The 13,735-nt window shown below is 39.0% G+C and overlaps 1 protein-coding gene across 2 annotated transcripts in view; it reads right to left on the minus strand.

Annotated features, from left to right (window-relative positions):
* UGGT1 (UDP-glucose glycoprotein glucosyltransferase 1) overlaps positions 1 to 13,735 on the minus strand; it is a 119,815-nt gene that overhangs the window by 88,621 nt on the left and 17,459 nt on the right. For both annotated transcript variants that reach the window (XM_077153430.1, XM_077153429.1), the window contains exon 4: positions 13,208 to 13,338. In XM_077153430.1, coding sequence (XP_077009545.1) covers positions 13,208 to 13,338 — 131 coding nt within the window. The remainder of the gene's footprint in view (positions 1 to 13,207; positions 13,339 to 13,735) is intronic.

Genomic DNA, 13,735 nt, shown 5'->3' on the forward strand with positions numbered 1-13,735 from the left:
GAGAAAAAATAATTTTTCAGTGGCTGAGAGATTTCAGAGTCAAGAGGTTATCCTGGAGGTTATTCTTACGTATATCTTTTTAGTTTATGGTGTACTGGAGTGGCTAAAGGGTAGTAACTGAAACTGCTGAGCTGTGTTCCAGTAGCCTAGATTCTTAAAGATGACTGTATAGAGATAGGACGTTTACAATATGACTATGTGATTGTGAAAACCGGGTGTCTGATGTTCATTATATCCAGGGTATGGACAGATGAGTAAAAAATATGGATAAATAAGTAATAGGGAAAACAGAGGGTAAAAAAAATTAAGTAGATGGAAATATTAGTGGCCATAAGAGGGAGAGGGTAAGGTGAACGGTATGTATGAGTTTTTTCTTTCTTTTTCTTTCTTTTGCTGGAGTGATACAAATGGTCTAAAAAATGATCACTATGTGACGATATTGTGAGCCACTGATTGTATACTATGTAAAGAATGTATGTGTGAAGATTTCTCAATTAAAATAAAAAAAGAACAGCCTAAGCCAGAATTAGTAAAACTTTGAACTAAGATGGCAGAACTCAAGAAAGAATTAGGAATGAAAGAAAAGTCTTTTGAGAAATGAAGAGTAAACTGGAAGGAGAACAAGAACAAATAAATATAGGTAAATAGCTAAGAAAAGTAGATGAAAAGGAGGAATAATTTACAAATAAAAACAAAGAAGAGGAGATAAAAGGGATTTAAAAGAAAATGACAGATACTAAAGTTAGGTAAAAAGGATTCAACATACATATGATGTGAAAAGCACTTTCCAATTCCAAATCCAGACATGTGACTGGGTAAAAGTAGGTCAGGAAGCCTGTATGGAGGTTCAAGTTCCCTGTACCTGGGTTTTGAAGCCTAGGCCCCGCTTCCAGAAAGATCCCCTTTTGCTCAGACTGCTACACTTTTCTATTTTGAGTACCATTCTGTACGGGGTTCAAGGTCCTGGCCTGAGTTTGTCTGCTGAGAATACTCGTGGAAACTAAGTAATCCAACAATCAATTGCTATTTAATGAAATTGTTTGATACCTGTTTAACTTTTAATTGGTGTGTTACTTAATATATAGTGTTAAATGTCTTTAAATTGTTAGTTGGTGTGTACTACATTTGTATTTTTTAAGTGTTTCTAATTGATTACTGTCATGGTCAGGTTCATGTGTCAACCTGGCCAGGTGGTGATACCCAGTTGTTTGGTCAGGCAAGCACTGGCCTGTCTGTTGCTATGAGGACATTTCACAGCCTTAAATCATGACCACATTGGCAGCATCCACAGCTGATTGCATTTGCAATCAGTTAAGGGGACTGTCTTCTGCAAAGAGTGATGCTTAATCTAATCACCAGATGGCTTTTGAGGAGGACTCAGAAGAGACAATCACTCTTCCTGCTTCAGCCAGCCAACCTCTCTTGAGAGTTTTTTAGGTCCTTCACTGGAGCTGCCAGCTTGTGGCCTCCCCTACAGAATTTGGACTCTAAAATCCCCAGGGTTATGTGCGACACTTTTATAAATTTTGTATTTACAGAATCTCCTGCCTATGCTGTTTTTCTAGAGAACTGTAGCTAATACAGCTTGGTACCAGGAATAGTTCTTAAGAAACAGAATCTTAAAAATGGGTATTTACAATTGGTTTTCTGCTCTCGCTGGATTCAAAAGGCACTAAAGTCTCTGCTTCCCATAATCAAGACACTGCCAATCCATGGGATGAACTGGCAAAAGAGATAGTCAAAATATCACCCTGGATTCTGCTAACGCTTCGCTTATACAAAGCCAGCCTCTGAGGGATAATGTTTTTGACATTTTTACAGAGTGTTGTGGAATTAGGAGGTATAGAGATATTGGCTGGTTGTTGTTAGATACATTGTATACACTGATGAAGGAAAGGGATGAGCTGAAGGCTTCAAATGAGAAGCTCAAGCACTGTTGACAGTTTCTATGAGTACCCTGAAGGAAAATCTTATTTTCTATAGCTGCAGACTTGAGAACTCTGAAAATCAGACTCAGAATCTCATTGTTAGTGAAGCAACTTTACAAAGAAAACTGAAATCTCAACCTTGCATGGTGTCTGCCATTAAAGTGAGGGCATTGATTGGAAAGGAGTGCAACTCTGAAAAAGGGATGGTGACATATGGATTGATAATGATGGCTGTGGAGAGGTAGAAACCCTAGATCATTCTGAGTCTTTCCTAGATAACCTATAATAGTCTGCCCGGAGGACACAGCTGCCCTCCTCCAGCATGCCCTGAGAAGTTGGCCACCCAACCTCCAACTGAAGGGATTAATCCTGTTTGACCAGATGAAACTGCAAACAAATGCCCTGAGGCAATTGGCTTGGAAGCTATTTCTACTTCGTTCTGTGACCCACTCCCACCACCCCTCATTTCTTCCAGACCTATAACTAGGCTAAAGTCCTTACAGGCCCCAAAAGGTGAGGTACAAAGTGTCACCCATGAGGAGGTATGCTAATACTCCAAAAGAACTACATGAGTTTTCCAATTTATATAGACAGAAATCAGGGGGATGTGTGGCAATGGATTTTAAGGGTGTGGGATAATGGTGGGAGGAATATAAAGCTGGATCAGGCTGAATTTATTGACATGAGCACACTGAGCAGAGATTCTGTGTTAATGTTATAGTTCAAGGGGTTAGAAAAGGCATTAACTGTTTGTTTGAATAGTTGGCTGAAACATGGATCAAAAAGTGGCCAACATTACCTGAGCTTGAAATGCCAGAACTGCCTTGGTATAATGTAAATGAGGGGATCCAATTGCTTAGAGAAACTGGCATGTTAGAGTGCATTTATCATGGAATACCTCACATGTCCCAGGAATGTCTAAAGGACACATCTCTCCCCAGAACCTTGAGAAATAAATTCATGAGACTAGCTCCATTATCCCTGAAGAGCTCTGTAGTCACCCTTTTCTGTAGGTCAGGTATTACTGTGGGAACTGTTGTTACTGAGCTAGAATCCTTAAACACAATGGGGATGATCAGATCCCGAGTTGGCAGAAGCCAGGTGGCAGCACTTAATCACCTAAGACAAGGTGGGCATGGCTATCATAATGGACAGCAGACTCAAAGCAGGAGTCAAAAAAAATCTGACTTGCAGAGACTTGTGGCACTAGCTAATAAATTATGGGGTACCTAGACATACAATAGATGGGCAGTCTACTAAATTCTTGTTTGGACTATATAAGTAAAAGAGTTATAGGTCAAATGAACAGAAGTCTAACTTGAATTACAAAAACAAAGAGTCACAGCCACTTAATCAATTTCCAGACTTGAGACAGTTTACAGACCCAGAGCCCCTTGAATGAGGGGACGGCCAGGTCCCTTTGGGGGAGGACCCTGTTACACTTTCACAAATTTATACTGTGCAACTTCCTCCAAGCCTTCCCCAGAGAGACCTACAGCATTTTACCAGGGTAACTGTGCATTGGGGAAAAGGAAATAATCAGATATTTCAGGGATTATTAGACACTGGTTGAGAAGTGACATTAATTCCAGAGGACCCAAAACATCACTCTGGTCCACTGGTCAGAGTAGGGGCTTATGGAGGTCAGATGATGATGGAGTTTTAGCTCAGGTCATCTCACAGGGGCCCACTGAACCCGTTCTGAAGTTATATCCCTAGGTTCAGAATGTATAATTGGAATAGACATACTGAGCAAATGGCAGAATCCCTATATTGGCTCTCTGACTCGTGGAGTGAGGGCTTTTCTGGTAGGAAGGGCTAAATGAAAGCCATTGGAACTGCCCCTATCTAGCAAAATAGTAAATCAGAAGCAGTACCGGATTCCTGGAGAGACTGCAAAGATTAGTGCCACCCTTAAGGACCTGAAGGATGCAGGGGTGGTAATTCCCACCACATCCCCACTCAATTCTCCTATTTGACCTGAGAAGAAAACAGATGGATCTTGGTGGATGACTGTGGATCATCATAAATTCAACCAAGTGTTGACTCCAATTGCAGCTGTTGTTCCGGATGTGGTATCATTGCTTGTGAAAATCAATATATCCCAATACCTGGTATACAGCTATTGATTGGCAAGCGCTTTTTTCTCAATAGCTGTTAGTAAGGTCCATCAGAAACAGTTGGTTTTCTGCTGGCAAGGTCAGCAATATACTTTAACCGTCCTACCTCAGGAGTATATCAACTCTCCAGCCTTCTGTCACAATCTTGTCCACAGGGACCTTGATAATTTCTCTCTCCCACAAGACATCACACTGGTCCATTATATTGATGATATCATGTTGACTGGTCCTAGTGAGCGAGAGGCAGCAACCACTCTAGACTTATTGGTAAGGCATTTGTGTGTCAGAGGATGGGTGATAAATCCAACAAAAATACAGGGACCTCCCATCTCAGCGAAATTTCTAGGAGTCCAGTGGTGTGGAGCATGTCAAGATATCCCTTCTAAGGTGAAGGATAAGTTGCTGCATCTGGCCCCTTCTGCGACCAAAAAAGAAGCACAATTCCTAGTTGGTCTCTTTGGATTTGGGCAACAACAGATTCCTCATTTGCGTGTGCTACTCTGGCCCATTTATCAAGTGACCAGAAAAGCAGCTACTTTTGAGTGGAGACCTGAATAACAGGAGGCTCTGTGACAGCTCCAGGATGCTGTGCAAGCTACTCTGCTACTTGGACCATATGATCCAGTGGATCCAATGGTGCTGGAAGTGTCAGTGGCAAACAGAGATGCTGTCTGGAGCCTTTGGCAGGCCCTTATAGGAGAATCACAATGCAGACCCTTAGGATTTTAGAGCAAAACCTTACCATCTGCTGCAGATAACTACTCTCCTTTTGAGAAACAGTTTTTGGCCTGCTATTGGGCCTTAGTAGAGACTGAACACTTGACCATGGGCCACCAAGTTACCATGAGACCTGAGTTGCCTCTCATGAGCTGGGTGTTGTCTGACCCACCAAGCCATAAAGTCGGACATGCACAGCAGCACTCCATCATAAAATGGAAATGGTATATATGAGATAGGGCCAGAGCAGGTCCTGGAGGCATATGTAAGCTGCATGAGGAAGTGGCCCAAATGCCCACAGTCTGCACTCCTGCCACATTACCTCCTCCTTCTCAGACCAGAGCTAAGGCCTCTTGGGGAGTTCCTTACAGCCAGTTGACTGAGGAAAAGAAAACTTGGGCCTGGTTTACAGATGGCTCTGCATGATATGCAGGTACCACCCGAAAGTGGATAGTTGCAGCACTACAACCCTTTTCAGGAACATCCCTGTAGGAAAGTGGTAAGAGGAAATCCTCCCAGTGGGCAGAGCTTCAAGCAGTGTACCTGGTTGTTCATTTTGTTTGGAAGGCAAACTGGCCAGAGGTGCATTAGTATACTGATTCATGGGCTGTTGTTAATGGTTTGGCTGGATGGACAGAGACTTGGAAAGAGCATGATTGGAAAATTGGTTACAAAGAGGTCTGGGGAAGGGAAATGTGGATAGACCTTTCTGAGTGGGCTAAAAGTATGAAGATCTTTGTGTACCATGTGAACATCCACAAGAGGGTGACCTCAGCAGAGGAAAGTTTTAATAATCAAGTGGATAAGATGACCTGTTTATGTGGATACCAGTCAGCCTCTTTCCCCAGTAAATCCTGTCATTGTCCAATGGACTTATGAACAAAGTGGTCATAGTGGTAGCGATGGAGATTATGCAAGGGCTCAGCAACATGAACTTCTACTAACCAAGGCTGACCTGGCTACAGGAACTGCTGAGTGTCCAATCTGCCAGCAGAAGAGACCCATACTCAGCCCCAATATGGCGCCATTCCCTGAAGTGATCATCCTGCTACCTGGTGGCAGGTTGATTACACTGGACCACTCCCAACATGGAAGTAGCAGCAATTTGTTCTAACTGGAAGAGACACATACTCTGGATATGGGTTTGCTTTACCTGCCTGGAATGCTTCTGCCAAAACTACCACCATGGACTTACAGAATGCCTTATCCATTGTCATGGTATTCCACATAACATTGCTTCTGATCAAAGAACCCACTTCACAGCAAATGAAATGCGGGAATAGGCACATGCTCATGGAATTCTCTGTTCTTACTATGTTCCCCATCATCCAGAGGCAGTTGGATTGATAGAAAGGTGGAATGGCCTTTTGAAAACTCAATTACAGTGCCAATTAGGTGACAATTCCTAGCAGGACTTGGGTGATATCCTCCACAAGCCCTGCTAGGAACTGAACACGAGACAGCTGAGTATTGTTAGGTGAGGAAAAATGTGTTTGTTATTGTGTCTATTTAGAGATTAAATATGATTTAAGGTGATGTGTATAGCTGCCAAGATGACAAGGGGTGAACTGTCATGGTCAGGTTCATGCGTCAACTTGACCAGGTGGTGGTGCCCAGTTGTCTGATCAGGTAAGCACTGGCCTGTCTGCTCCTATGAGGACATTTCATGGCCTTAAATCATGACCTCATTGGCAGCATCCACAGCTAACTGCATCTCCATGCAGATAAGGGGAGTGTCTTATGTAGAGAGTGATACTTAATCTAATCACCTAAAGGCTTTTAAGGAGGGCTCAGACCAGACAATCACTCTTCCTGCTTCAGCCAGCCAGCCTCTCCTGAATGTTTGTTGAGGACCTTCATCAGAGCTGCCAGCTTGCCCTACAGACCTTGGATTTTACATCCCCAGTTACATGAGGTATTTTTATAAATTTTGTATTTACAGAGTCTCCTGCCGATTCTGTTTTTCTAGAGAACCCAAGCTAATACAGTTACTGATTATTGAAATTTTTTAAAATGAGAAATTCTGATTCCAAGACCATTCCTGAATATATATATTCTGAAAATTGGACAGATTTTAATTATAAGCCTATGAAAAAACAAAAAATAGTTTATTTCTGTAACATAGGAATAATGTATGGCCTCAATATGATTTACAATCAGAAGAAAAAAATGACCTGAGAATGATTCCATAGAAAAAACACTGTATTATAATTAGATTAGTTCTGCAAAAGAAAGTAAAATAGGATGTGATGATCTGTATTCAATCCTTTAATTGCCTCTCTCAAAAGTCAATGTTGGGGTCAGGCCATGATAGCTCAGCAGGCAAAGTTCTCAGGTGCCATGCCGGAGACATGGGTTGGATTTCTGGTGCCTGCCCATGCAAAAAAAAGTCAATGTTGGGCAATGCAACAGTGGCTCACTGGCAGAATTCTCGCCAGCCAAGCCAGAGACCCGGTTCAATTCCTAGAGCCTGCCCATACCCTACCCCATCCCAGCCCCCACCAAAAAAAGTCAATGCTAATGAAGAAATACAAAATTTTACCTGCAAATATTAGTGGAGAAAAGAAAAATGTCCTCCTTGATCTAACAGAGCCTTTTATTAACTCCTTCATCTGCTCCACCTCCACACTATAACCAAGGGACCAACAGACAAAGAAGGAAGCTCCCCTACCTCCTCCTACTCCTCTGATAAAAATTGTCTCCCAGCTCATACCCACCAAGGTACTCAATTTGGCCAGGCCTGCTCTCTAAAATCAGCTGCTGAGCTACCAACAAAACCCTGCAGCAAGCATCTTTAGGAGTAGATGAACAGGGAGACCTGAAAGGATCTGCATATGTGCATACCTCATTCTCCATCAGATTTACAGAATTGGAAACAATAGCTCATTCTATAGAGGCCCAAATTACTTCAATATTAGCATCCTATAACCCAAATTAGGCTAATATTCAATCATAGTGGAAGAGAATGAAAAGGGCTCAAAAGTTAGTGGTTTTATATTTCTATGTTTCTGGTTTTTTGCATCTAACTTTTTATTTGTGTATTTGCTCAATGTACAATTTCCTACCTCTGTATGGCAATTCTAAACTGGCAAACAAGAATTCTTAAAAGAACTCCATTTGAATTGCTTAAAGATAAATAAGTGCTTATATGTATAAATTGGTACTCCTGGAGTACCGCCCCCACCTCCAAAAATAAAAAAAAAGTCCTCTAGGCAACAAGGTTCAAAGTCTTAATACTTGTAATTACTGAAAACAAACCTGGACACTGGAAAGAAACAGTCCCCTGGAATTTCCCTAAGGCAGCAAAGGGAAATGGCAAAAACTTCTCCAACTGTTAGAGTCACATCTTTAGGTGAAAAAGATCTAGTAATTGGAAAGAATTAATAGAAGGGCAAAGAAACTCTCATCAACACTAAGGCCACCAGGGATCTTAAATCCCACTGTCCTCACTTAAAACCTCATTCTTTCTGTCCCACCTATCCCTGTTCTCAAGGCCTCTTAAACCTTGGCCAACTATGAATGAACCAGGTAGGGCAGCTAAAGGGTTGGATAAAGAAAGATGGGGGAAGGGTAGGCTGGGTTTACAATTCTTTCTACTGGGTCTGCAGACTAGAAATGATAGGCAGAGGAAATGCTGTGGAATAAATGGGTCATGTTTGTTCTGAGAATTCCCCAGTTAAAATGACTTCTTTCAAATAATACCTTTGCAATGGTAACTGTAATAAACAAATTATTATTAAAACATTAATAGCCTTAGATATAGGAGTAACTGAATAGGATCTAACTGCCAAATTTCAGTAAATAAAGGAAAGTGTCCTTGAGAGCTATGGAAAAGTTTTCGTGGATGTATGTTTGGGACAAATTAAGTAATAATAGTACCTTTTCCAGAGTTTGATGTCTTTCAAATTGTTCATAATTTTAGGACATTAAGCATACAAAGAGATTTTTTAACCTCCAATAGAAATAAAAAGGCAAAAACAATGACAAAATCTATTCATGTAATATTCTTGCTTTTTTAGGATGACTTTTGAACCATACACAATTTTATTCTACTTGGGTAAATTTGCTTCTCCCTAAATTTATATAAGTTCATTGATTGCTTCAACCCAGCTCTTGGGGGGCTTGGGTCAGAGCAGCCTGAAGACCAAACGACACGTCAGGCACAGCATTACAATGTCAAACTCTGAATATGTTCTACAACTAATTGTGGTGTTGCACTTTGAAATGTATTACTTTTTTGTATATATGTTATTTATCACAAAAAAAGAAAGAAAAAAGTTGATTGCGGTGATAAAAAAAATATTTAAACCTTTTAGCCTCCCACATTCTGGAGAAGCTAGTAAGAAAAATCTGAGAGGATCTTATGGTAGCCCATGACAAACTGTGGGATCTGTTGTGTAACTACTTGTGAACAGTGCTTTGAAAACTATTGCTTTTTTATTTCCTCACTTTGTATATATGTTATAATATACAATAAAAAAAGTTTTAAAAAAAAGACTGAAAAATTAAGTTTGTGTTTAATGATATTAAGTTACTATTTTGACAAATTATTTTAAAAATAATTATGTTTTATTTAAAGAAGTTATCAAAGACCTTTTTGGTAGCATAAGGTACGCAGAAGTATACAAGCTGTGCTTTGTTAAGAAAAGGCATCTAGTTTTGTCTTCCAGAATGTGTAGGACAAAGTCTGGAAGAATAAGGAAAGTTCTGAAAGTCTATGGAAGTGAATTTTAATTGTCATAGTCAATGCTGGCTAAAATTTCATAAGCTTATTTACAGGAGTGTGGTTTTGTCCTAATGTAAAATGGCTGGTTTAAATATGTAAGACAAGACCTAAATGGATATGAAAGTTTGTAAAGGGTATGTGAAAGTCAATTCTGTTTGTTATAGTCAATGCTGACCAAAAATCTGACAGGTATGTTTACAGTATTTTTTAAGAGCTTGTTTGTCAAACTGTGTATTCACACAAAACTGTAGTTTAGTTTCTGTTAAAATAATGGAGATTGTCATTCAGCTCTTAAAGAAAGGTTATAAAGATTTTCTTAACCATATATGCATTCTGTCTAGAAGATAAAGATTCTATGCCACATAAGAATAATATCCTCGTTGATGTTTATGTTGACCTTATCCAACCTTTATTTTAGAAGACAAGCCTTCTCATTTTAAAGGAACTAAATCTTTTCCTTACAATCATATTAACTATTTTACTTTCTGTTGGTATTTTGGTTAAATAAGAAACCAAATATTATTTCCCAGTAACCCATTTTCCAGTTTATCTTAACGTTCAAACATAACAACTTTTGCTCTCCCAAAATCAAACCCTAAAGGATATCTTTTTATTTCAAACTATGGCAAAGGATTTGTTCACCTGATAAAACTGAGATCATTCCAGAGGTTACTCGTACATGCAGGTCTCAGCCAGTTATTGTCAGCACTATTCCTGAAACTATAAGGAACACCTCAGGTTCTATCTAAAATCTATAAAAAGTTAATTCCCCAATGTAACACAGTTACAGATCACCTCCTTCTACTCCTTATATTTAAAGTTATAATTTTCAATTTACTTATTACTGAATCATTACATTGATGTTTTTTCTTTCTGTATTATAGAATAGCCAAAGGTTAATACCTGAAATTACTGAAACACAACTGGTCATTCTAGGCTGGTCTCCCTGTGTACAGTTACTAGTGTAATGGCTATTCTAGCCTAGACTCAGTCTTGCATATACTTACTACCGCAATGGTTATTCTAGTCTAGTCTCAGCCTTGTTTATATTTATTATTGTAATGGTCATTCTAGACTAGTCTCAGCCCTGTTAATTCTTACTATTATAATGATCATTCTAGCCTAATCTCAGCCCTATTTAGATTTGATATTGTAATGAAACTCCATCTCCCCTTGCTTGAATCCATAAAAACCCTAAACCTCTTAGACCCAGTGAGATAAGATTATTTGGTTGATCTCCTGAAATAAACTCTTTATTTCTTTGGGGAAAAAAAAGGCATAAAGAGCAAAGAGAAACATAAACAAGCAAAAACCAAGGAAATCTTATTTTGATGAGCCTTCCTAAGGAATTACCAGTGAGCACGCATCAGAGGTTACAGACATTTAATAAAAAGACTGGTGGTATATAATTATAATCTATAATTATTCATAGATAGAAGACTAAGGGAGGGTTAAAAGTTGAAGTGACTATGCTCTGACTATTTAGGGAGAACACACTCATTTAAAAAGGGGGAGGGTGGGGGAAGATTAAAAGAAAAGTTTTTAACTGTATTCAGTAAATGCAACTGGTGGCAATAGCACAAGCACGTTATTAAGACTACTGGGATGTACCATGGATAATCACAAGCCATGTTAATTCTGTCATCCCTCATGTCCCTGAGAAGTGGTATTCTCCATAAGGAAGAAAAAAGTGATGTAACAAAGTAGTATCAAACTTGAATATCAGTAGGAACTGTATTTTATCTTTAAATAAGTGTGGGTGTGTGTGTAATTATTTCCTATCTCTGACCACCTAGAAGGCCTAAGAACAATGATCCATTAGCAACAAATAACCCAAGTGCTTAGACTACATCTTGAAATACCACTCCCAACCATAACAATAACATTTTTAAGAACCTCTAAAGAAACTGTTGATCCAAATCTAGGACCAGGATGTATAAGGTGAGCCTGAAACCTCGCATCATACCAGAGAGCCACAAAGCAACCAAAGACTAGTAGGGTGGCATCAAAAGAGCTCGGGAGTCATATCCCTCTAGAATAGGTACTATTAAAAAAAAAAAAAAAGGAAAATAACATGTGTAGGAAAGGATATGGAGACAGAGGAACACTCACTTGTTGATGGGAATGTAAAATGGTGCAGCTGTGGTGGAAAACATTTTGGCAGTTCCTCAGAAAGTTAACTATAGAACTACCATATGACCAAGCAATCCCACTTCTAGGTATGTACCTCAAAGAATTAAAAGCAGGGACTCAAACAGATATTTGCACATCAATGTTCATAGTAGCATTTTTCACAACTGTCAAAAGATGGAAGCATCCCAAGTGTCCATCAATAGATAAACAGAAAAACAAAATGTAGGATACACATAAATGTAATAAAAAGGAATGAAATTCTGATTCATGTGACATGGATAAACCTTGAAGACACATGTTGAGTGAATAAGCCAGAAGACACAAAAAGACAAATATTGTTTGAGCTCATTGATATGAAATAATTATAATATGCAAATGCATAGCCCGAAACCAGAATGTAGGTAAGCAGTGGACAGGGTTGGGTAAGGAATATGGAGTTAATGCCTAATTGGTAGAGAGTTTCTGTTTGGAGTGATAGAAAAATTGGGGTAATAGATGGTGATAACAGCAGCACAACTTTGTGAATATAATCAATACCACTGAATTGCATATTTGAATGTGGTCTAAAAGAGAAAATTTTAGGTTGTATATGCTACCAGAATAAACGTTTTGTAAATTCAAGCTACTATAAGGAATAAAAAGAACTAAATGGTCAAAGAAAAGACGCAAGTGAATCAAACTCATTTCATAACTGGTAAATAAAGGGAAAGAAATTGAGCGCATAGGTGAGCAATACCACTGAACAAGACTACATAAGGATATGTGCCTCTTTATATAGTTCCAGAAACAAATAAAAAAGAATTGACCAAATCAGGGCACCATCACTTCACAACTCTCAGTTCTTAACAGATAAAGCATGGAGCAGTAATGGCTTCTCCATCCTAAAGAGAAGGAACCAGACATTAGGTGCTTCCTAATGGAAGAAGAGAACACTACCTAGAGACCTGTCAAAAGGATGAAACCCGATTCTGATCAAGCCTCTGGATCCAGTTGCCAATTTACAGGAAACAGAGGACAAAGTAAGCTGAACTACCTCATGAGTATTTGGTCCACTAAATGTAGACTATGGAAAATTCTACAGCTCAAGTTATTCAGTTAAGAAAAGAAAGGGGATGGAGTAAGAATCTATAAATTAAGAAAGTTCGCCCACCAAAATTATCAAATTTTTAAAAACTGGGAAAGACTAAACTCTATTGTGTAGAGATGTACTCTTTATCAATAAAACCAAAAAGAAACGCAGAAAGTGATTCCAAGTGGGGAAGGGGTCCTTTACAAGGGCAAAAGGGGAGACAGAGCACCTAGAGAATTCCCAGGGGGCCTAATTACATCCTATTCATCAGCATGGGTGCACACTTTATAACTCAAACTATATATCTGTCATGCATGGTTTTCTGTATGTTTTATTTTATAATAAAAAATAAATTTAAAATTAATCTCTTTTGTACAAAATCATAAATCCTAGGTCATTTCAGGTAAAAAAAAGTTATAGCTCTGTAATACAATGCTAGGTCAACTACAATCTATCCACTCATCATGTGATACAATCTTTGCAATATATTTTGCAATATAAGCCCTTAACTTACCTGCTGGAAGGCCTGAATTGTAGCTGAGTAGGAACGAAGAGACAGACAAAATTTCAACAAATTCTGCTGTAGAGGTGACAGAAAACGGAATGCAGCCTCTAATACTGCATGATAATAGGAATAGTCAGTATCTGTCAAGGAAAAACATTAATGGAAAAAACTGTAAATGACTGCAGATATCCAAATAAATATAGTCATAACAAATACAACTGCATGTTACAAAAGATATGACTACAAATATTGCCAGTATGCTGTCTTGATCTTCGAGCTGAACTACAGCCAAATGCTTAAAATTCCCATGAGTATATTTGGCCTCTTCCTCTCTACTTCCCTTTGTCCAATCTAATCCCCCTCCCTGGATTTTTTATTTTCCCAGTGGCTAACTTCTAACCACTCCTTGGGAAGCTATGTAATCACCTATTCCAAAGAATCAGCTCTCATCCCAACACATGCCTCACTGATTTAAATGTGCCTCTTCTCTGCTGTGATACTACTTCTTTGCTTATCTCTTTCAGTCCTCTTACCACA

This window comes from Tamandua tetradactyla, chromosome 3 (assembly GCF_023851605.1).
Source record: "Tamandua tetradactyla isolate mTamTet1 chromosome 3, mTamTet1.pri, whole genome shotgun sequence".
Taxonomy (NCBI): domain Eukaryota; kingdom Metazoa; phylum Chordata; class Mammalia; order Pilosa; family Myrmecophagidae; genus Tamandua; species Tamandua tetradactyla.